Source organism: Tachyglossus aculeatus, chromosome 9 (assembly GCF_015852505.1).
Source record: "Tachyglossus aculeatus isolate mTacAcu1 chromosome 9, mTacAcu1.pri, whole genome shotgun sequence".
Classification (NCBI taxonomy): domain Eukaryota; kingdom Metazoa; phylum Chordata; class Mammalia; order Monotremata; family Tachyglossidae; genus Tachyglossus; species Tachyglossus aculeatus.
Genome location: NC_052074.1, coordinates 14447403 through 14472905, shown reverse-complemented (window position 1 = coordinate 14472905; position 25503 = coordinate 14447403). Strand labels below are relative to the sequence as shown.

At 43.5% G+C, this 25503-nt stretch overlaps 1 protein-coding gene across 4 annotated transcripts in view; it reads left to right on the top strand.

Annotated features, from left to right (window-relative positions):
* The window catches only part of FERMT1 (fermitin family member 1), a 41496-nt gene extending 26408 nt beyond the window's left edge, over positions 1 to 15088 (top strand). For 3 of the 4 annotated variants that reach the window (XM_038751913.1, XM_038751914.1, XM_038751915.1), the window contains 6 exons: positions 4543 to 4667; positions 6780 to 6886; positions 7618 to 7839; positions 9770 to 9894; positions 11642 to 11783; positions 13635 to 15088. In XM_038751913.1, coding sequence (XP_038607841.1) covers positions 4543 to 4667; positions 6780 to 6886; positions 7618 to 7839; positions 9770 to 9894; positions 11642 to 11783; positions 13635 to 13808 — 895 coding nt within the window. In that variant the 3' untranslated portion in view covers positions 13809 to 15088. Of the gene's footprint in view, positions 1 to 4542; positions 4668 to 6779; positions 6887 to 7617; positions 7903 to 9769; positions 9895 to 11641; positions 11784 to 13634 lie in introns of those variants that run through there. The other variant, XM_038751916.1, reaches the window with a different exon arrangement.
* The last annotated feature ends 10415 nt before the right edge of the window (positions 15089 to 25503 follow it).

Sequence of the window (25503 nt, the reverse complement as noted above, 5' to 3'; positions counted from 1 at the left end):
AGCTTTAGGCCCCTCTTCTCTCCTTTCACCACCACCAAGCACCAAAGATTCCAGGTTTCCCTTCTGGAAAACCTAAATGGTGGTGCTGGCCTTGCTCCAATTCTCCTCTCCTAGTTCCATCACTTGCCTTCCCTTCCTCCCTCAACTTCCCCTCCTGACCCACAGCTTTGGGACAGAACCTGAGTCGCCTCCCAACCTCAATTCCACAGATACCATGCAGATTCCCAGGGAAAGCAGTGCTTCGAATCAGTCTTCTCTCCTAGTGTCAGAGTTCTTATGCACACTGAAAATGTTGAAGGACTTTTTTTTAAATAGCTAATATTTTAGGTCACTGCAATTTGACATAAATTTCATGAATCAAATGCTTGAGACAATGTTGTTGTTTCAATGGCTTACAGTCATGTCAACATCTGGTATCTCAAAGCTCTTAGCCATAATTTTAAAGAAACAAAGCCAGTGGTGATGGTAGGCGGTGATTTCATACTACTGATTTGCCCACACCTGCAAATGTTCAACTAAATCTTGTTCACCACAGTTGGTTGCCTGCCTTTTTTTTTATTATTATTACACAAAGGAGATGAATGCCTCATTTGTGATAAAACCAGGGTGTGTTAAGATGAAAGAGCAAATGTCTCTTTGAAGTTCTATCCCTAATTCTCCTATCATATTATGGTTTTTCCAGTGAAGGAAAATTTTAAAGTAACTTGCTTCAAACAGCATTCAGCCTCTTATCTCCCTTGAATATGCCTAGCATTGAATGTACAAATGCAAATAAGACTATCAAAGAATATATAACAATACGATATAAATATCAAAGGGATTAAGGGTTGATTTTGTTTTTCAATGCATTTCTAAAATCAGTTCATTAGAATTCATTAGGTGTTACCCTGAAATCCCCTAGTCAGAGAGCACCTGAAAGGAAAATTGTTTAAACCAGTGGAATCAAATGAATAATTGACTTTGGCAGGGGCAGATATCACTGAGCTTTTTCTTTGAGTATGGCACACAAGGAACAATATTTGCAAGCTAGCAATACTAACCATCTCCCAGGAATGTTTAAGACTGAATTCTGGATACCTTTACTTTGATTCTACTCCTAAGTCCCGTTGACTTACACTCATATTCTGTTCTGAATTTCTCAGTACATCTCCAAACCCATTGTCTTCTCATATTATTTTGGAAACAGTGAATATGAGTCTAAGATCATGTACACAGGTTGAATCAAGACAATGTAACTTGCACCAGACCTTCATTGTTGTTAGGGACCTGAAGAATGGGTTAGTGTTAAATTATACAGCTGCAAACTGTGTAAAAAATAAATAATAAGTGGGGCCTCTCTTTCTTGAGCACCTTTAAATTATTTGCTGTTAGCTAAGTGACTAGAGAGAGTACCTATATTTCCTTGATAGAGACTGTAAGCTAGATGTGGGCAGGGAATGTCTCTTTATTGTTATATTGTACTCTCCCAAGCACTTTGAACAGTGCTTTGCATGCACTAAGCACTTAATATGATTGAATGAATAAATGATTTCTAATAATTTAAAAATTAAGCATTTCCTATGTATTGAGCACTGGGCAAAACTATTAATCCTATTTATTGAGCACTTACTGTGTGCAAAGCACTGTACTAAGCACTTGGGAGAGTACAATATAACATCAAATACATTCCCTGCCAATAGTGAGCTCAAAATTTTCAGGTCAGATACAGTCCCTATCCCACACAGGGCTCACAATATATTTTATCCCCATTTTATAGGTGAGAGACTGAAATCCAGGGAGGTTAAATAATCATGTTCCTTGAATGCCCACTGTGTACAGAGCTCTGTATTAAGTGCTTGGGAGAATACAGTAACTGAGCTGGTAGACCCATTCCCTGTACACAGTGAGCATACAAAGATTGATCCAATGTCACACAGCAGGCCAGTGGCATAGATCAATCAATCAATCGTATTTATTGAGCGCTTACTATGTGCAGAGCACTGTACTAAGCGCTTGGGAAGTACAAATTGGCAACACATAGAGACAGTCCCTACCCAACAGTGGGCTCACAGTCTAAAAGGGGGAGACAGAGAACAGAACCAAACATACCTACAAAATAAAATAAATAGGATAGAAATGTACAAGTAAAATAAATAAATAAATAAATAGAGTAATAAATATGTACAACCATATATACATATATACAGGTGCATAGATGCATAGATGGGATTAGAACCACAGTAAGTGCTTAATAAGTACAATTTAATGAATGAATGAACCCAGGTCGCACAAACACCCAGGCCCATGTTCTTTTTATTAGGTCATGCTCTGCATAAAGTTTTATGTGGTCTGAGCACTTTTCATCCAAAGAACTCAAGTAATAGTAATAATAGCATTTATTGAGCACCTAAAGGGCAGTGCACTTGGACTGGTATTTGTTAAGCACTTACTACATGCCAAGCACTGTACTAAGCTCTGGGGCTGTTACAAGCTTGTCAGGTTACACATAGTCCCTGTCCCGCATGGGGCTTACAGTTTAAATCCCCATTTTATAGATGAGGTAACTGAGGCACAGATCAGTGAAGTGATTTGCCCAAGGTCACACAGCAGATAAGTGTCAGAGTCGGTATTAGAACCCATGACCTTCTGAATCCCAGGCCCGTGCTCTTTCGCCATATAATATATTCTTATATAATCTGTAAAGACAGACCACCATATCTTCATTTAAGATAAATAACAAGAGAACCCTCCTGGAGACAATTCTCCTGGTACAACAGAATACTCTGAAAACAGGACTTTCATACCTAAAATAAGTTGAAGTAGGAAAGGTCTTCCAGTCCAGCATCTGCCCCACACTTCTGTAGGTGTAGTGAATAGAGCATGGGCCCGGACGTCAGAAGGTCATGGGATGTTGTCCTGGCTCCGCCACTTGTCTGCTGTGTGACCTTGGTCAAGTCACTTGTCTGTGCCTCAGTTACCTCATCTATAGAACGGGGATTGAGACTGGGAGCCCCATGTGGGACAGGGACTGTGTCCAACCTGATTTGCTTGTATCCCCCCCAGCGCTTAGTACAGTTCCTGGCACATGCACAGTAAGCACTTAAATTCCACAGTTGTTAATGTCATTTTACTTCTATCTCTGAAAATCATCTCTATCGTCCTCCCCTATCTGCTTCTTTTCCCCACTTTTCAAAATTAACTGCTTCCCTACGTCCTACTTAAGGACACAAAGCAGAAAGGTGAGAAGCTTCATTACTGGTGGCTTGAGAAGACAGACATACATATAGAGAAGCGGCATGGCTCAGTGGAAAAGAGCACGGGCTTTGGAGTCAGAGGTCATGGGTTCAAATCCCAGCTCTGCCACTTGTCAGCTGTGTGACTTTGGGCAAATCCCTTAACTTCTCTGGGCCTCAGTTACCTCGTCTGTAAAATGGGGGTTAAAACTATGAGCCCCCCGTGGGACAATCTGATCACCTTGTAACCTCCCTAGTGCTTAGAACAGTGCTTTGCACATATAGTAAGCGCTTAATAAATGCCATCATTATTATACAGAAAAAAACAGGCCTGACACACAAGTGGGGTTGTGGGATGGGGGCAGGGAGAAAAATAAAGTTCTGTGATTTTTGAAATCTCATCCTTTCTAGGGTTTAACTCCACGGTAGAATGCTAGAAGTCAAAAAAAGTTTAAGGCTTTTGTCTGAAAAATACTCATATTTGGAATATTATATTTTAAGCTACTTAAAGTAGATTAATAAGAAGACTGATCTTTTTTAGTAATCTCTACGGTTGAAAATTGTACCTGGGATAATCTTCCCTTTCCTCTCCAACTACCACTTTGCTCCACATACTTATCCTGTCCTGCCTTGATTACTGCATCAGCCTTCTTGCTGACCTCCCTGCTACCTATCTCTCCCCACTCCAGTCCATACTTCACTCTGCTCCCTGGATCATTTTTCTACAAAAACGGTCAGGGTGTGATTCACCACTTCTCAAGAACCTCCGTCTCTGCATCAAACAGAAACTCCTTGCCATCGGCTTTAAAGCACTCAATCACCTTGCCCTCTCCTACTTCACCTAGTTACTCTCCTACAACCCAGCCTGTAAACATCACTCCTCTCATGCTAACCTTCTCATTTTTGTACCTCAATCTCATCCATTTTATCCCCGACCTCCCTCTGTCCTGGAATTCCCTCCTTCTTCATATCCAGTAGACAATTACTCCCCCAACCTTCAAAGCCTTATTGAAGGACATCTCCAACAGTCCTTCCCTAAGCCCTCCTTTCCTCTTCTCCCACTCGCTTTTGCATCATTCTACTTGCTCCCTTTTATTACCCCCCTCCCTGCCCCACAGCAATTATGTATATATCTGTAATTTTTTTCATTTATATTAATGCCTGTCTCCTCCTCTAGTCTGTAAGCTCAGGGAATGTGTCTGTTTCATGGTACTCTCTCAAGGTCTTAATTCAGTGCTCTGTACACTGTAAATGCTTAATAAATATGATCAGCTGACTAGTTGGAACAGCAAGATGAGCCTTTAAATTCTCATTTCTCTTTATTTTGCAGACCCAAAAAATTATCATTAAAAGCATTCAAACAATATTGGTTTGTATTTGGAGACACATCAATAGCCTATTATAAAAATCGAGATGCTGAATTTGGAGAACCAGTTGATAAGTTAAATCTCAGAGGTAAGAATGAGGCCTTTTCTGTTTAAGCAGCGACTAGCATCATCACTGACAACTGCCCACCAGGGCTTCGGCATATCAGTTCAATGCTAGTCACTTCAGCTGAAAGTGGTTCCTGTACATAAAAACCTTGGAAGCAGCATGGTTTAGTGGAAAGAGCAAGGTCCTGGGAGTAAGAGGACCTGGATTCTAATCCCAGCTCCGCCAACTGCTTGCTGTAGGACCTTGGGCAAGTCACTTGACTTCTCTGTGTCTCAGTTCCCTCAACTGGAAAATGGGGATTACATGCATGTTCTCCCTTCTACTTGGACTGTGAGCCCCACGTGATACAGAGATTGGGCCAGACCTAATTGACCTATAAAAATAATAATTGTAGTATTTGTTAAGCACTTATGCATCAGGCACTGTTCTAAGCACTGGGGTGAATACAAGCAAATCAGGTTGGGCACAGTCCCTGTCCCACATGGGGTTTACAATCTTAATCCCCATTTTACAGATGAAGTAACTGAGGCACGGAAGTTAAGTGACTTGCCCAAGGTCACACACTAGACACATGGTACAGCCAGGATTATTAATAATAATAATAATAATAATGGTATTTGTTAAGCACTTACTATGTGCAAAGCACTGTTCTAAGTGCTGGGGAGATTACAAGGTGATCAGGTTGTCCCATGGGTGGCTCAGTTTTAATCCCCATTTTACAGATGAGGTAACTGAGGCCCAGAGAAGTTAAGTGACTTGCCCAATGTCACACAGCTGACAGTTGACGGAGCTGGGATTTGAACCCATGACCTCTGACTCCAAAGCCCGTGCTCCTTCCACTGAGCCACACTGCTTCTGATTAGAACCCAGGTCCTTCTGATTTCCAGGTCACACTGCTTCTCTAACCCCAGCACTCAGAACAGGGTTTGACACCTAGTAAGTGTTTAAATACTATTTAAAAAAAAAAACCAAAAACACAAAAAACACTTCACAATAAGCTTCTTATGGGCAGGGAACATGCCTGCTAATTCTGTTATATTGTACTCTCCAAATACGGTTAGTACAGTGCTGGTTGCTTGACTGACTCACAACCTGGTACCCCCTCATCCTCCTGCCTGTTCACTGCACACTGTGATCCCCACCCAAGCCAGAGCATGACTGGAGGGGATGAGAGAGTGTGATAGTTTTGAGGGTTTGCCTAGCACCAATCACCAATTCCTCTGCACAGGTTCTCAGCCCTGACGTCTCAGGCATTTATTTGTCGCTCTCAATGTGTGTCCCCATCACGATTAACGAAGCAGATTCAGAGCAGAAATCTGTGAGCCCCAAGTGGGACAGGGACTGTGTCCAACTTGATTATTTCATATCTGCTCCGATGTGTGGCACATAGTGAGCACTTAACTACCACAATTATTAGCACTTGTGTATATTTGTACATATTTATTATTCTATTTATTTTATTAATGGTGTGTGTGTATATATATATATATATATCTATAATTCCATTTATCTATTTTGATGCTAATGATGCCTGCCTACTTGTTTTGTTGTCTGTCTCCCTCTTCTAGACTAAGCCCGTTGTTGGGTAGGGATTGTCTCTATCTGTTGCTGAATTGTACTTTCCAAGCGCTTAGTACAGTGCTCTGCACACAAGCGCTCAATAAATACGATTGAATGAATTAGTACAAGTCAGTCCCTGCCTTTGTCAGTTTTCAATGGGAGGAGCTTGCATTTTCCATGGTACTGTTTTTGATTTTCATTAGAAATCATTTTAGCATCAGCATAGCATAAGCACCCTTTAAATCAAACTGATTAATACAAAGTATATAACAACGTTAACTGTGAGCCCCATGTGGAACGGGAACTGTGTCAAAGCTGATAAACTTGTATCTACCCAGTACTTTACTATAAGTCACACACTGTTCTAAATGCTTAAATACCAAAAAGAAAAATTAGGCTGAATCGGCTAAATGCATCTTTACCAAATAGATTCTTCTCATGAGAAGCTGAGAAAAATGTATTTTAACTACCGTGTTAATACAGACATTCACTGCAAAAGATTAGGATCATCCAGAAGACCAAGTGTCCCTAGCACATATAAACCAATCTCTTCTGCTCTCTCCTCTTATTCAGGATGTGAAGTGGTGCCTGATGTCAATGTAGCAGGAAAGAAATTTGGGATCAAGCTGATGATTCCTGTGGCTGATGGAATGAATGAAGTGTGCTTAAGGTGTGAGGATGTGAGTAAAACCCCAAAACTTGATACAGTTTTAACTTCAATTTCTTGGATACAATTCACCTGGTCCCCTGAGGCAGTTACCTTTAGTAACCATTGTTAGATTCAGCCCTCTGAGGGACAGAGTGTCTAATTCTCTACTGTGTATTCTCTCCCAGCAATTAGTACAAGGCTCTGCCCCCAATAAAGGCTTAATTACTATTACTAGTAACCCCATTTGAGGGTCACAACTTGGGAGTGACTGAAATGGGACAAGTAGGAGCAACCGAGAGCAAAAGCCACTATTGGCTCGGAGCCATCCGATATCCAGTAGCCATCCATCCAAAATACAAGAGCCATCTAAATGATCCAGGACTAAATCCATTCACATGGCAGGCTGATCCACCTCTCAGAACGAATTCAAGTCCATCCCAATCTAGAGCGTTCCCAGGATAAGGTCCCTTTCCTTTAGGGACATACCACGTAAAACTCAAAAAGCTTGGGACAGTTGACAGCTGGGAATATATGTTAAATCAGTCACTCGTAGTGTTTTCCAGATCTCTTTTGCCCTCACCCTTTTGTTGTACCGAAGGCACATTGCACCGAAGGTGCCAAAGGACATAAACCTGCTAGTTCCTAAAAGTTCTAAGTGTTTGCATTGCTAAGCACATAGTCTTGCGTGACATGGAAAAGAAAACAGGGTTCTTATTAAGATGGAGTCTTCCCTGAGTTTCTATTGCCATTTGTTTGTTGCAGGAAGGCCAGTATGCTAGGTGGATGGCTGCCTGTGTTCTCGCATCAAAGGGAAAAACAATGGCAGACTGCTCTTATCAGTCCGAGATCAACAGCATTCGCTCATTCCTCCAGATGAAAAACAGGAATACCAGTTCTCAGGCACCTTCTGATCCTGAAAGCATGGACATGAAGCCAGAGTGCTTCGTGTCACCTCGGTGTGCAAAAAAGCACAAGTCTAAACAGGTATCACAAACTGTTGGGATGATTTTCTGTTCAGGCTCATGGACAACAGAGAGGTGCTAACTGGAGGAGACATAGATCCACTTAAACGTACAGTCCCAAACTAAGATTACTACCTAGCATGCTTTGAAAGAAAAGGTTTAAATCGGTGTCTAAGATATTAACCTATCAGTGTCAAGTATGGCAAGCACTCTCCTCACTACTTAGGGACTATCCAAAAGTAGTAAAAGACAGAGAGACCCTGCCGTGAAGGAAGGTACAATAAAATGGACATGTGCACAAGTTCACAAATATAGCTGAGAATGAAAAATATTTATATGATGGACACAAGTCAATAAAAATAAACAAGTACTGAAGTGTCTGATTGGATGGGATAACAGGATAGGTCAGGGAATACATCCCGAAGGAAGTGATCTTAGGGATTGAAAGGAGGGGAATGATGTGTTATGGCAAGACTGAGGCCCTTCTAGATGGTGGAAAGACACAAGCAATAGATTGGAAGTGGGGAAGTAGACAGTTAAGAACAATTGGAAGGATTACTTGGGAGGAAAAAACATGAGCATGAACAGAGTGGAGGAAGAAAGCCAGAAGGAACCAGCTGTTGGAGAGCCTTGAAGCAGCAGTAGCTTTTACTGAGTACCCACTTGATGCGGTGCATCAAATTAAGCACTTGGAAAGTCCAGAATGACAAAGTGACATGTTCCCTGCCCACAAGGAGCTTACGCTCTAACTGGGGAGACAGACATAAAAATATTTATGTCAATATATATGTTGCCAACTTGTACTGCCCAAGCGCTTAGTACAGTGCTCTGCACACAGTAAGCACTCAATAAATATGATTGATGATGATATTTACTACTAGGAGCCTAGTTTGGGTCTCACGTGAGGAGCCATAGTCTTTTCAGGTTTTAGGAGGGGAATGGTATGTGTTCTCACTGGCAATTTTAAAAGTTGATATATGCAGCTTTGTGCAAAACAGACCAAAGATGGGAGAGCCTGGAAGCAGAAGACCAGTCAAAAGGCTAGAATAGTAAAAGGGGAAAGAAAACCAAAAAAAGAAGGCACTAGTATGGATCTTCCCGTCAAAAATGCCAGATGAGCCCCAGACCTGAGACTCTGGGTTCCAAGAACACACACAGAGGAATTGACAACAGTGCGAGTGCAGAGTCCACATACTCTCTCATACCTTTCAGCCATGTTTCTGGTGGGGCACGGTGTGTAGCAAGGGCGTAGCTGGGGTGCACCAGATTACGAAGTGCATGTATGATCTTCACCCACAGGCAGAACCACAGCTAGATCCAGTCCTGGAACCAGAACTAGATCCCCCTGGTCTCCTAGTCCCAGAGCAGATCTCTTTGCACTGGGCCAACAGCAAGGCTACAGGAAGAAGCTTAGAGGCAGACCAAATGAGGAAGGTCAGGGAATGTTCTTCCTATAATACGAGCCTGTTCTGGATGCAGCACAGCATGGTGACGAAGAATCGCCGCGTGCTTGTGTGCAGCAGAAAGCACACGTGGGTATTTTCCTCTCCATGCTCTAGAACTGGGTGTCTGCCCTCTTCCCCACAGCCCTAGCCACTGGCAATTATCCTTATATTCTTGAGAGAAGGATCTGGGAAAGGATTCTCATAGGGATTCATCAGAGCTCTGGCCAGAACTCAGCCAGGTGGCATGAAAAGTGACATTTCCAAACAAACAAGTCAGAAGCCCATCAAAGAACAGACTTTTGAGACCGGGAATCAGGGGACGCTGACCACATGGTCCGTAGGCCAAAATCTTTTCCTGATCCTTCTGTAATTTCCGTCTGAGGAAAACAATGAATAATGAACTCATTGTTTTAGCATAGTTACCACTGGTTTTCCGTTTGTTCTCTGAATATAGGCCTCAAGCTATTTCACTGCTTCAGCTAACATAAAATGCTTTGTTTTTCTTAGTTGGCAGCTCGCATTCTGGAAGCTCACCAGAATGTGGCCCAGATGACTCTCGTGGAAGCCAAGCTGCGTTTTATTCAAGCGTGGCAGTCCTTGCCTGAATTTGGGCTGGCATATTACATTGTCAGGTAATGAGATTTACTCTCTTGTTTTTTCTCCTGTGTTTCCTGGCCATTTGACTGTCTTTGGAAGTCAGTTCATTTTCCCTTACCCTAAATTATTTTTCTATTTCCTTTTTAGAATGCTACCCTTTTTAAGCTAGACTGTGAGCACGTTGTTGGGCAGGGACCGTCTCTATATGTTGCTGACTTGTACTTCCCAAGCGCTTAGTACAGTGTTCTGCACGTAGTAAGCGCTCAATAAGTATGACTGAATGAATGAAGCTAAGTGCCAGGCTTCTTTTGGCAATACATAAAACTCTTATAAGGGATCCAAACCATAAATTCTGCACCCAAAAAATTAAATAGAAGTCTAAAATGTGTGAAGTGGGAAGGCAGATGCAGTATCTGTACTCTTTTCTAGGCTAAATTTCACAACTTAGTTTTCTGTGCACTGTTTAGTTGGTTATAGCCTTCACTCAAGGCAGGGCTGGGAGTAGAGCCCGGATCTCCTGATTCCTAGACCTGGGCTCTATCTACAAGATCATGTTGACTTATGATAGCAAATAGGCCCATGTGCCCCAGTTTTGTTTTGTGGAGGGGGGAAAAAGATACTTCTTAAACACTTACTATATGGCAGGCACTGTTCTAAGCTCTTGGGTAGATACAAGAAAATTAGGTTGGCTAGTCCCTGTCCCACCAGGGGCTCAGTCTATATCAGAAGGAGGATTTAATCTGCATTTTACAGGTGAGGTAACAGGCACAGAGAAGTATAGTGACTAACATAATTGAGGATCTTAGCATCTACAAGGGGAGACATTAAAATAAATTACAATAGGGGAAATAGAGTTTAGGATATGTACATGAATCCTGTGGGGCAGGGACATCAAAGTGCTTAAGGGGTACACAACCAAGTGTATAGATATCACAGAGAGGAGGGCAGATAGGGGGAATGAGGAAGAAGGCTTCTTAGAAGTTAGGTGATTTTAGAAGGGTTTTGAAGGTGGGGAGAAGGATGGATTGTAAGGGGGATGTGGGCTTGGGGTCAGTGGTGAGACATACGAGATCAAGTAGTTTGGTGTTAGAAAATCTGCGAGGTTGGTAGGAGGCAAGAGAGCTGATTGAATGCCTTAAAGCTGATATCAGGTAAGGAGCTTGATGTGGTAGTGGATGGGCAGTCCTGAGGAGTAGGGAGATGTGAACTGAACCTTTTTTTAGAAAAATGTTGTGGGCAGCTGAGAGGTATGAACTGGAGAGGGGAGAGATAGGAGGCAGGGAGGTCAGTGAGGAGGCTGATACAGCAGTCAAGGTAAAGTATCATTGCAACAGCATTTTGAATGGAGAGAAAGGGGTGGATGCTAGAGGTGTTGTGAAGGAAGACCTGATAGAATTTGGTCAAAGATGGAATGTGTGAGATGAATGAAAGACATGGGTCAAGAATAATGCCAAGGTTACGGTCTGGTGAAACAGGGAGGTTGGCAGCCCAAACTCCAACCCCTGAGCAACAGCTGTTCACTGAACCTTTTCCTAGCCAGAGAGAGAGACACACCCACACACCCTCTTCCCCCTTATCCCCAGCTTCCCCCTATGCACATAGTACAGCCTTGAATAACAGCTAAAATGGCCCATTAACCGTTGAGTGGATCTTCCTTGAAAAACAAATCAAAGTGTACAGGGCACTATACTAAGCACTTGGGAGAATACAATACAGCAGAACTGTTGGGCATGTTTCCTGTCCACCATGAGTCTCTTAATTTCTGCTAACATTCTCTTCCAGGTTTAAAGGAAGCAAGAAAGACGATCTTCTGGGAGTCTCATACAATCGGTTAATTAGGATAGACACAGCCACGGGGGACCCAATTACAACATGGAGATTCTCAAATATGAAACAGTGGAATGTAAACTGGGAAATCCGTCAGGTAAAGTGATGATTTTATGGTGCTACCTTTTTTTCCTACACGCAGTGCTGGTCATGTGGAGAAGGAAAAGCAGTGTGACTCAGTGGAAAGAGCCCGGGTTTGGGAGTTAGAGGTCATAGGTTCTAATCTCGGCTCCGCCACTTGTCAGCTATGTGACTTTGGGCAAGTCATTTAACTTCCCTGTGCCTCAGTTACCTCATCTGTCAAATGGGGATTAAGACTGTTAGCCCCACATGGGACAACCTGATTACCATGTAATTACCCCAGCACTTAGAACAGTGCTTGGCACATAGTAAGCCTTAACAAATGCCATTATTATTATTGTTATTATATGGGTAGATGTTCTGAGGAATTACAGTGTTCAGATAGAAGGCTCTCGTATTTTGAAAGCAAACAGACCACAAGTTTGCTGTAACTTTTACAGGCAAGTCACATGCAACTTGACAATATCTTAAGTTTAAACAAAAAATTACTCCATTTTCTCCAATTTAGCTCAGCCCACTTTATGAATTAGCGAGAGTAGCCAAATCCCCCAAATTGCTGACAATATATTATCATTTGTTTCACTGTCATGCACTCATTATGAGATTAAATAAGGAATTTTAGACTCATCATTACATGGGCCAATTAATACAAGATGCTTCAGTCTTATAAAATACGTGCTTTAGAAGGATATAGCTGAGAGAGATTCGGATTGTTGTGAGACTCACTAGCCCATTTAGAAGTGGTAGTACTGGTAGTGGTTCCCTTCAAAGCCCTACTGAGAGCTCACCTCCTCCAGGAGGCCTTCCCAGACTGAGCACCCTCCCCATCCCCCCCCACCCTACCTCCTTCCCCTCCCCACAGCACGTGTATATATGTTTGTACAGATTTATTACTCTATTTTACTTGTACATATTTACTATTCTATTTATTTGATTTTGTTAATATGTTTTGTTGTCTGTCTCCCCTTCCTAGACTGTAAGCCCATTGTTGGGTAGGGACTGTATATGTTGCCAAGTTGTACTTCCCAAGCACTTAGTACAGTGCTCTGCACACAGTAAGCACTCAATAAATATGACTGAATGAATGAATGAATAATAGTACCATTTACCAAGTGCCTGCTTGGTGCAATGCAGGGAGCTAAGCACTTGGAAGTGTATAATAATAAAGTGACATCTTCCCAGCCCACAGGGGAGACAAACATAAAAATTTTAACAACTTAGAATACGCTTTATTCACAGTAGGGGATGTCAATGTTTATCACAAAGCTGAAAGAGGAGCCGGCCTATGATGGCAGAACCTTTATCAATAGACCTCGTCTCAGATCCAGTCTGGATCCTCACGGTTCTCTAGAATGCAAAATTAGAGCATTTAAGGGTGAATATAGGAACAGTAAACTCCGCAGGGAAATCCTGACACATGAGCTGCCTCAGTCCTCTGTTGCTCCGACTGGAAAAGGGAAATTCCTACTTCCTGAAATCCCCATTCCTGGACAATCCAAAAGGAGTCTTTCAAAGAATCTGTTTCAGGTCACTTTTAGAGTTTGTCTCTCTCAACTCACCGTGAGGCTGGCTCCACGAGAGGGCACCAGATGAACAGAGAAAGCGATTTTTCAAACCAAAGCTTTGGAGTTGTGACCAGTTGTGGGGATTAGGTTAATTTACCTTTCCAGGAAACTAGATTTCTCTGCCAGCAAAATAGGCTTACGTGCTCTGGCACTGACTTTTTCCTATTTGATTCTGCCTTGTGTTCCGTGTTGCCATTGAGTTTGACCAAAACGTGTCTATCGCCTTCTCCTGCGTGAGTGCCGACTGCAAGGCAGTGCATGAGCACTGACTTTTTCCTATTTGATTCTGCCTTGTGTTCCAGGTTGCCATTGAGTTTGACCAAAATGTGTCTATCGCTTTCTCCTGCGTGAGTGCAGACTGCAAGGTAGTGCATGAGTACATCGGTGGCTACATTTTCTTATCCACACGTTCCAAAGGCCAGAATGAGACCCTTGACGAAGAACTGTTCCATAAATTAACCGGAGGTCAGGAATGAAATGAAGCTGGCTTTAGTTGGCATGAACATCCAGAGTACCCAAAAAGGATGACACTGCGATAACCCGGCGTTTCATCTGCCAAGTGTTTGCATAGGTTACAGATCTTGAAATACTTCAGTGGTAAATATTCTCAACTGAGTAACACTACCACCTCTCTCCCTACAATCACCTGAGTCTACGGTCTGCCGAACTTTCATCAAACATCCTCTGCCTGACCAAGCAGGTGTTTCAGGTGACAGATTTAATGAATCTTGGAACTGGGCTTGAAGCTTTGGAGAGCAGGTCGCCTGGAGCAATGAATCAACAGAAAGAGGAGGAAAGATGGAATAGAGCAAGACTGACTACCACCTGTGAAGTGATGATGGTATTTCTTAAGCACTTACTATGTGCCAAGCACTGTTCTAAGCACTGGACTTTTGGTATATCACAGTGCTCTGAGTAATTTGTAACAGGGCCAACTTAGATTTTGGGGAGAGAGAGTTTATCCTGCATATCTTAAAAGATGCATTTTATTTTCTAAATAAAGCAGTAAACCTATCTCAGGAGGAAAAACAGATGCAGCTAGATTTATTTACCCAGGTCCAAAGCTACCTAGTGGTTGCTTGGAAATCTACTATTAGACTGTCATTTCCTTGAGGGCAGAGACCAGGTGTTTCACTTCTGTTGTTCATTCCAAGTCCAAGTTTAGTGCCCTGCACTCGAGACATTCAATAAATGCCATAAATTCAGCAAATACCTTTGATTGAGGGAAGCTCTTTCAGGCTATGTTAATAGAACAGAAAGACTATAAGTTTTGTAGGCAGGAAACATGTCTACAAAGTCTGCTGTAGCATAGTCTCCCAAGCACTTAGTACAGTGTTTTGTACAGAGTAAGTGCTCTATAAATACCTCCGATGATGATTTTTCAAGCTAACTGGACCTGGTTAAACTGATCCCAAGTCTGGATAACCAAGTAAAATGACATTTGGCTCACTAGGAGAGGAGAGTACTAAATTTTGATTGATTAGGAGTGCTCATATAGCCAGATTTCTTCTGTCACTGAAGCAGCAGCCCCCTGAATTAAAACCTGGTGTCCTGAGGAAATTAATGCCACTTCTATGGGGACTTAATGTACAGCCACTAAGTAGCTTAGGCCTGGAAGAGCCTGACTCAAACTATAAGAAATGTACTGGAAACTTCTTGTCCTACACACAGTCTATGAGCCGTGTATTTAAAGTTGGCCCATCCTGTACTCCATGGTTTATTCATTCAATGTCGTACTTTCTGAATGCTTACTTCGTGCAAAGCACTGTACTAAGTGCTTTGGAAAGTGCAGTATAGCAATCAACAGACACATTCCTTGCCCTAACGAGCTTACAGCCTAGAGGGGGAGAGATACATTAGTACCCAAAGAACTTTGCATTGATGCACTCATTTATACCATGTCCCTTTGGATTATCTCTTCATATTCCTTAGGAAAATATTTTTCACATTCAGTCGTATTTACTGAGAGCTTACTGTGTGCAGAGCACTGTATTAAGCACTTGGGAAGTACAAGTTGGCAGCATATAGAGACTGTCCCTACCCAACAATGGGCTCACAGTCTAGAATGTACATGCTTCTCTGATACAGAACATCAAGATTTGAATATTTTTCCCTTTGGTATCTTCCCAGAAACAAATAAGTATAAGAGAAGCAGCGTGGCCAAGTGGAAAGAGCACAGGCCTGGGCGTCACAGGACTTGGGTTCTAATCCCAGCTCCATTACTTGTCTGCTGTGCAACCTTGGTCAAGTTACCTAAATTCTCTGTGCCTGTTACCTCATCTGTAAAATGGGGATTAAAACTGTGAGCTCTAGTTGGGACAGGGAAGTATCCATTCTAATTATGCTGTATCTACCCCAGCACTTAGTAAAGTGTCTGGCACATACTAACTGCTTAACAAATACCATTAAAAAAAAACTTAAATACCATTAAAAATGTGCATGATTATTCTTATTAATACTACCAATAATAATGGCATTTAAGTGCTTATTATGTTCCAAGCACTATTCTAAGAGCTGGGGGTATATATAAGCTAATTAAGTTGGACAGACCCTCTCCCACTGGGGCTCAAAGTCTTAATCCCCGTGACTGATGGAGAAGGTGGCGAATGATTTAGTAGTAGTTACCAGTCTTTAAACACCTGTTCCCTCCTACTTAGACTGTGAACCCCATGCTGAACTGAGACTGTGTCCCAAGAGATTAACTTGGATCAATCCCAGGGTTTAGAACAGCGTTTGACACATAGTAAGGGCTTAACAAAGACCATAAAAAGCATCCATGTGCAAGACACTGGGAACAGAGCTCAGGTGAGATATAAACATAGTTTCCAGTCCCCAGAGGGCTCATCATCCAAGTTTGAGGGAAGAAGGAGGTTGGCAACAGATGCATAAGGGAAGATGAAAACAAAAATATGAGATAAAAATAATAACAAATATGATGTGAGCAATTGGGAAGCAACTGTGGCTAGAGAAGCAGAGTTTTTCCAATCTAAGACTATGGCTTTTCCAGAATTTTACGTTGAGAAAGCTTCACTCGGCTGACAGTGTCTGAGTCCTTCTCAGGATAGAGTCGGGACCGGTAGGAGTACCATTTGGCATTTCCTGTCTTTTCCCAGGCATATACTATAGGAAGGACCTGGTCACCAAAGGGAAGAACTGGGGGCTTGCATACACTTTATAATGATTACATTGGGGAAGGTGATAGGGATTCAGGTTATATGGGAAGGGAAACTCATTTTAGGGAGAATGTTGGTATGGCCACTCAATTTTTGGTCGTTGAAAGGGCAACTGACTTCAGAGCTGTTGATATTTAGAACTTTAAAGCATGTTTTACCTGGTTTCCTTCCATTTCAAGTTTTTCTTCACAGAAATAAAAATTTGAGTTCGAATGTGCACTGTTTGGGTGGATGCAAGATAGAGCCAAGATACAGCCACAGTTCTTATGTTAGTCAATGAGCTTTCCTTGCAAATACTTTGCTTCCTGAGGGAAGTGTGCTATTTCAATCTACTGTTGCCCTTCTGCAGAATCCTCCTGCTCCTCCAAGGCTTCTGGGAATGTGATGAGCATTCAAACAGACAGCAGGAGGAGAGAAATTACAGCTTTCTTAGGGAGTGAGGCTGAAGGACATTCACTTAATAAGCTTTGGGGCAGTGGTTTCCATATCACAAGATGCAGCTGTTTCTCTTACCAGGCAGCGGAGAGAGCCAACTCAGACAAGTTGGAGATTCTCGGCCACTCCAACCCTACCCTCCCACCCTGAGCCGTTCAATCCCGTGCTGGCCTCCAGCTCCCACGTAACTCAAGGCCTGAAGCAGTCTTGCAGAGAATTTTTAAATGGTTAGTAGCGCTTCCCACGCTTACCTTTTCACCTTCCGAGCCATCCCCATGACCTTTCACAGCCCAGCCCCAAAACAAATACAGGCCACCGTCACCCCTGCATTCCCCAGAGTTCCCCAACAAATACTGATTCCCATGAAAAGTCAGCAAAAGGGGACGACAAAAGGAAGACCCTGAAGGCACGATTTTTCATCTCTTCCTGCTCTCTGAGTCTAATAACAATTGTGGTATTTGTTAAGCGTTTACTCTGTGTCGAGTGCTGTAGTAGGGAAGCAGCGTGGCTCAGTGGAAAGAGCCCGGGCTTTGGAGTCAAAGGTCATGGATTCAAATTCCAGCTCTGCCAATTGTCAGCTGTGTGACTTTGGGCAAGTCACTTCACTTCTCTGGGCCTCAGTTCCCCCATCTGTAAAATGGGGATTGACTGTGAGCCCCCCATGGGACAACCTGATCACCTTGTAACCTCCCCCAGCGCTTAGAACAGTGCTTTGCACATAGTAAGTGCTTAATAAATGCCATTATTAGTATATAGATACAAGATAATCAGTCCCCACATGGGGCTCACAATCTAAGTGGGAGGGAAAATGAGCATTGAATCCCCATTTTGCAGATGAGGGAACAAGCACAGAGAAGTTAAGTGACTTGCCCAAAGTCACTTAGCAGACAAGCGGAGAAACCAGGATTGGAACCCAAGTTCTCTGATTCCTAGGCCAACATTCTTTCCATTTTCAATTTCCAGGTCCTATGTGGGGGTGGGCAGAGCATTTCACATTGGCTGGCTGGGTAACCGAAAAACAGCGTGGTCTAGTGGGTACAGCACGGGCCTGGGAATCAGAAGGACCTGGGTTCTAATTCCAGCTCCACCACTTGTCTTCTGGGTGATCTTGGGTAAGTCACTTCACTTTTCTGTACCTCAGTTACCTCATCTGTAAAATGGAGGTTAATACTGAGCCTCATGTGAAACAGGGACTCTGTCCAACTGGATTAGCTTGTATCAACCCTGCACTTAGTACAGTCCCTGGCACATAGTAAGCACATAACTACTGTCATTTTTAAAAAGTGGCAATTAACCCCTCTGTGCCTCAGTATTCCTCATCTGTAACATGGGAGAAAGATCTCTCTATTAACCTCATTCCAAGGTAAATAATAAGGAAGAGATCACTGTCCTGAGTATTCATTACACAATATATATTTTCTTCAGAGCTCTTTTGTGTTGTGGGCAGGGAACATGTCTACCAACTCTTATGTGGCAATCTCCCAAGTACTTCACAGTGTTCTGCACACAGTTAACACTCAAATACAACTGATTGATTTTGTAATTCCTCAAGAGAACACTTTTCCTTGCACCGATGGTCTTAAAGAGCATATTAGCACTGTTTCCCTGCTCAGATACTCAGCCCTTGTGGTGGCTTTTCTGTGGAAACCTCTCCCCCTTTATTTCCTCAAATGAAGAAATAGTCACAGGACTTGCAGTTGAGTGAATGCTGATTGAGAAAGAAGCAGTATGCCATGATGGAGGAATGCATTCCAAACAAGAAAGATCAGTTCATTTTAGAAACCAAAACTCAGAGTCATTCTCATTCTGTGGAAGCATTTAAGTAAGGGGTGATAAGAGAAGCAGCAGTGGAGAGAGCACAGGCCTGGGCTCTAATCCTGACTCTGCCACTTTGTCTTGGCAGAGTGTGTGACCTTGGGCAAGTCACTTAACTTCTCTGTACTTTAGTTACTTCATCTGTAAAATGGGGACTACGACTGTGAGCCCTACGTGGGACATGGACTGTTTCCAACCTAATTATCTTGTATCTACCCCAGCACTTAGTACAGTGCCTGGCACATAGTAAGTGCTTCATTTATTTTTTAAATAATTGCCTGACTAGGGCCTTCAAAATTTGATCCAAGTGGCCAACAGAAAAAAAGTTTCCTCTTTCCTTCCTCTTCTCTCTCTCCAGTTGAATGCCTCTTACGGTCCACATCTACCTTGCCTTTGCTTTCCAGAGTTTCCTGCCAAGAGTGGGAAAGGAAGATTTCCAAGGAAGGGTGTACCCTGCAGGGGATGGAGCTGACTGCACTGCTGAATTAGGGCTTGGGCAATGCCAGGAGTGTGTGGGGGTTGTTGGGAAATGGGATTTGGAAATGTTCTAAACAGGAACCGACTTTCTTATTGCCCGAGGCAAATGTTAATTTGCTCTTAGCCACAACCATACTGCTTTCTGGCTTCAGTCTGGCTGACCAGATTGTTTTCCATCCCTACAAGAGACATAGCCCTATTACCTAGCCCTCTTCCTGCCTGTGTGGAAAAAAAGGGACAGCCTTGGATGAGCAGAGCAGCTCCCATCCCCTCTTCTTTCCCTATCCTTTCTTACTCAATCCACCCTCAGCCCCACAGCACTTTATATTAATAGCTGTCTTTCCTCTCTAAACAGTAAGCTCACTATGGGCCTGGAGCATGTTGTATTGTACTCTCCCAAGAGCTTAAACAATGCTCTGCTCACAGCAAATACCATTGATTGATATTTATTGAGCATATACTGTGTGTAGAGCACTGTACTTAGTGCTTGGGAGAGGACAATGTAGTTGGTTAGAGAAGCAGTGTAGCTGGCTCATTGGAAAGAGCCCAGGCTTGGAGTCAGAGGTCATGGGTTCAAATTCCAACTCTGCCACTTGTCAGCTGTGTGACTTTGGGCAAGCCACTTAACTTCTTTGTGTCTCATTTCCCTCATCTGTAAAATGGGGATTAAGACTGTGAGCCCTACATGGGACAACCTAATCACCTTGTATCCTCCCCAGCACTTAGAATAGTGTTTGCACATAGTAAGCACTTAAATGCCATCATTATTATTGTTACCCCACAGAAACATTAAGGAATATCAGCAAGGTAAGAATTGGAATTGGTTTGATCTTGGTCTTGCAGCTGTTTAACTCCATTATACCTTAGCCCTTCAAGCTCTCGAGAAAACTCTGCTAATAACAAAGAGGCTGCCCTATTATGTAAACAAGCAAGTCGGTATTTCACACCACATCCAAGACCATGTCCTGTCTGTCCTTTGACTGTGTTGTGATTGGATTATCTTGTATCTACCCCAGTGTTTTGCCCAGTGGCATAACAGGCACTTAACCGATAGCACAGTTATTATTATGTTATCAGTTCGCATCCGCCTCCCTCCTTGAGATGTAGAGTTTGGCAGCCTCCAGGACAGGGCTCGTCCTCTGACCTCTCTTGAACCTAACATTCCACCACCCATGTCTGTCTTCGACTTCACCTCATTGGACTAATATTTTAGCCCTTGATGAAATCACGTTAACCTCTTCTGTGATAGCATGGCACCGGAAATATCTCAAAAAAGTTAAGCAGCAGTGAAATGTTATAAATTGACACCAAGTATGTACCAATGGCATGATCAGTCATATTGAACGTCCTTTTTTTAAAAAAAAAAAAAAAACCTATACTTACTGCCTGGTTGGTAAACCTGCTCATTCTGTTAGGCAATCAACTGAGAGAGATGCCTTAATTTTACACATTACCTGCTCTCTTCTTCCAAAACTCTGACAGTGCTTTGCCAACACTCTTCCATTAGGCCTCTCTCTCCACGTGTACATACCACTCCTGTCAACATCTATCAGCATGCACTGATGAGTTCACCTTCCAACATGTCCTGGGGACATGGAAACCCAGAAGATCTAAGAGGCTTGTCTAAGGATCACTCAGTACGTCGGGGGCAAGGTGGGAGTGCTCCGACTTTCCAACCAGTTCTCAGCCCAGAATTACTTGGGAATAATGCAGACATGAGGCTGCTATTCCCCCATCCCTTACATTTTAGGTAGTTCAGCCTGGATGTATAGGGTCCAAAACAACACAGAGCTGCCTTGAGAAGACCTGGCTTTCCTCTCTCACTGCTTCACTGAGCCTCATCTACAAACCAGACACTGTCTGCCAGTTGTTTAAGGATGGGAGACTCCATCATCATCATCATGCCAAATCGCCCCAGGAAGCCATGATTTCTGCCTCCGACCTATTCCAAAGTTTCCCGAGGATGAGTAAAATGATCTTAGATTAAGCTCGTTCTCCTCATTAAAGGGACCCCAAAGGTCATCAGCCAGAAGGGCTTAGTGGCCCAAGGAAAAAGAGCACAGGCCTGAGAGTCAGCAGACTTAGGTTCTAATCCTGACTCTGCTGATTGTCTCCTGGGTGACCTTGGGCAAGTCTTTTTACTTCTGTGCCTCAGTTACCTTATCTGTAAAATGGAGATTAAGTCTGTAAGCCCCATGTGGGGCCTGGACTGGGTCTGACCTGATTATCTTATATCCTTCCCAGAACTTAGCACAGTTCCTGGCACATAGTAAGTGCTTAAATACCACAAAAGAAATTCTGGCTCTGCCACTTTGTTCTGTGACTTTGGGCAAGTCACTTTTACTTTTCTTTGCCTCAGCTTCCTCATCTGCAAAATCAATCAATCAATCAATCGTATTTATTGAGCGCTTACTATGTGCAGAGCACTGTACTAAGCGCTTGGGAAGTACAAATTGGCAACACATAGAGACAGTCCCTACCCAACAGTGGGCTCACAGTCTAAAAGGGGGAGACAGAGAACAGAATGGGAATTTAATACCTGTTCTCCCCCTTTCTTTGACCGTGAGCCTCATATGGGACAGGAACTGTGTCCAACTTGATTATCTTGTATCTACCCCAGTGCTTATTTCCTTGCTTGGCACATAGTAAGTGCTTAAGAAATAGCAAAATTACTATTGGCAAATGCCAGGGGACAGACACCAAGAGGGCAAACAAGCGACCCATATCCCCTATGCCACCCATCCCAGCTCTAGATCTCTCTCCAAGAAGTCTTAAAACCAGACATTCCTGAGGCTCTTTGAAATGCTGGAACCCACAAGAGAATAATTAGCAATTCTGCTGGTTATTGTTGGTCTTGATATCCCTATTCATGAAAGAACCAGTCTTTGCAGGCTTCACAGAGTATGAAATAATTCCCTCTACTACTGCTCACCCTAACCCTACCCCTCTAACCCTCTTCTACTCACAATATTATTGCCACGGTTGGCAGAACTATGGCAGTCCCAAATTGTAAGCTCCTGGAGGGCAGGGATCATGTCTACCAGCTAGTGTCTTGTACTCTCTCCAGCATTTAGTATGATGCGCAATGCTCTGCACATAGTAGGCCCTCAATAAATGCAATAGATGAATTGATTGGCAATCTGATCTGGTGCCAAGCAGCACAGCCTTAGTGGATAGGGCCTGGGCATCAGAAGGACCTGGGTTCTAATCCAGGCTCTGCCACTTGTCTTCAGTGTGCCCTTGAGCAAGTCACTTCACTTCTCTGGGCCTCAGTCACCTCATCTGTAAAATGGAGATTAAAACCGTGAGCTCTATATGGGACATGGACTGTATCCAACCTGATTAGCTTATCTCTACCCCAGCGTTTAGTACAGTGCCTGGCACATAGCGCTTAACAAATACTATTTTTTAAAATGTCAAGTCGAAACCAGCCTTAAATTGCTAATCCATTCCTCACAGTGCTTTTCCCTAAAGTTCAGACAGAAAGGGTGAAAGAGACAGGGCAGGCCCCAACTGCTCAACTCCACTCTTCCACCTCCACCTTTTGGCATGATCCAGAGAAGCCATGATTTAGTTCTTACGCATGCTCTGTGCAAATCTGCCTAAACATTATCGCTACCAGCATCACCATCAAAAAATAAACTTGAGTCTCAGAAAGTCACTATCTTTATCACCCCAAGGCTATTTCCTCACCAGCCGCCTTTCCCCGGGAACACACGGCCCTTTGATATTTTCGTTCCTGTCATTCGAAACTCCCTTTGAACGGACTTTCACGCATACCGTTCCCCGAGAGCCTGCTCATGCTCGGGACTTTACAACCTGGTACCGTCTCCTCCCGTAATTCCTTTCTCGTTGCTCTTGCTTATCTGCTGTGTCAGTGAGGAATGCGGCAGCTTCCCGGCCTGTACATTCCAGTGCCTGCCGTGCGCGTCCAGCGCCCCAGAGGTGAAGGGAATGGCAGACTTGGCTAGCCCAGCCTCGGTTGGTTCGAGTAGAATGGACGGACCCTTCCTGGGCTTTGAAGACTCTGTCCGGGACTGCAGCCACCCCACAGCATCCCCTGCTACGGAGGGGCAAACAAGCAAACTGTTTCAGCTGAGGCCACCAGTCCATCCTTTGGGGTCATGTGTTCTCCCCATTTCGAGAGACTGTGTGCGACCTGGCAATTTGTGGCCAAAGATGGACCATTGCGGATGAGAGCTGAAGGAACGGGAGACACCCTTCGCTTTCAATCTCCTTCCCAGAGACTTCTCTCATGATGTGAAGAAGAATGAAGTGTAGAATTTAAAGTCATCTCAATACTCACTGCCTTACCCTGTTCCTACTTTTAGGGCTTTGAGATTCTTTAATGATGGAATCCTAGAGAAACCTCATCCTCATCCTTAGCATTCTATTCGTGGCTCTGGCCATCAAACAATAATAATAATAATAGATAAGCAGCATGGACTAGTGGATACAGCACAGGCTTGAGAGTCAGGAACTGAGTCCTAATCCCACCTCCACCACTTGTCTGCTGTGTGACCTTGGGCAAGTCACTTCATTTCTCTGTGCCTCAGTTACCCCATTTGTAAAAATGAGGATTAAGACTGAGTCCCATTAGGGACATGAACTGCGTCAATTAGCTTCTATCTATCCCAGCGCTTAGTAAAGTGCCTGGTACATAGTAAGCACTTTTAATACCATAAAACAACAACAATAATAATAATAATAATAGTATTTGCTCAGCATTTACTCTTTGCCAAGCAGTGTGCTAAGTGCTGGATAGATACAATCCAATCTGATCAGACAGTGCCCATTCTACATGGGGCTCAGTCTACTGGGGAGGGAGAACACATATCTTTGACTACTTTAACAAATGAGGAAACAGTCCTAGCTCCAGAGAGACTAGGTGACTTCCCTAAGGTCACACAGCAGCCAAGCAGTGGAGCCGGGATTAGAAGAGCAGGTCTCCTGCCTCTCAGTCCCATACTCTGTCCACTAGACCATGCTACTTCTAGCATGCCCAACTTAGGAACTACTTCCTGGAGAAAAATCGCTGTTCAGGAGAGGTAAATTACCATTTCTCAGGCTCTTCCCTTGAAGCAGTCGCTTACCAAACTGGTGTTTGCATTATTCTAGTCCTTCATATGAGCAGGGCCAGGATGAACACTTGGAAAGAGGCGCTAAACCTGGCTTCTAATCAATACCCAGCACTGTCCATTCCACTGCTTCATTCTGAATTGTTCTCATCTGCCATTTACCCAGGCTTTTCCAAAGCTTTATCCTTTCATCCCAGCTTTCCTCACATACCCACACTTCTTGGTTGCCTATTTCTAGTCTGAGCCTTAGTAGCTGTAATTGCCCATAATCAATTAATGCTACTTCCTGAGTTATTTTACTTTGTGCAGAGCACTACTGAGCACTGGGAGCATAGGGTAAGTAGGCACAACCCTATCCTCAAGGAGTTTACGATCTGGGGCGGAGCTGGATAGGACCTGTGAGTCCCAGCAAGCACCTGCCCACCAGTTCCTACAGGCAAGGACCTTCCCTCTAGATTATAAGAGAAGCAGCGTGGCTCAGTGGAAAAAGCATGGGCTTTGGAGTCAGAGGTCATGGGTTCATATCCCACCCCGCCACGTGTGCTGTGTGACCTTGGGCAAATCACAACTTCTCAGAGCCTCAGTTCCCTCATCTATAAAATTAAGACTGTGAGCCCCACGTGGGACAGCCTGATCACCTTGTATTGCCCCCAGCTCCTAGAACAGTGCTTTGCACATAGCGCTTAAATGCCATCATTATTATTATTATAAACTCATTATGGGCAGGGAACATGTCTGCTAATTCTGTTGTATTGTACTCTTTCAAGTGCTTAATACAGTGCTCAATAAATACTATTGATTCTGTGATTGATCTGTACCTAGGAACAGATAGTTGAAAACATTTCCTCTTTATGCCAACGTGTCGGCATCTTTCATCATCAGTTTGCGGAATCACATCCTCCAGCCCTCAAATAATGGCATCTCTGTTCAAAGCGGACGTTTGACTCATTTGAGCAGAAGGGTTCAGAGGGGACCCCCCAAATATCCCATTAAGATAAACTGCCTGTCTTCTCTGGGTGTTCTGGCACTCTTCCAGACCCCGTGGATAACAAGTGGCAGGAGAAGAGATAAGCCCTTCTGGGACCTCAGGGTCTGTGTGAACTCAGGGGCTAGCTAATTCCCTCATTTCTCAGCTGTGGGAGCTGTAAGAGGACGGGACCCTTAGAGGTGCAGGTTCAAAAGCGCAGAAACAG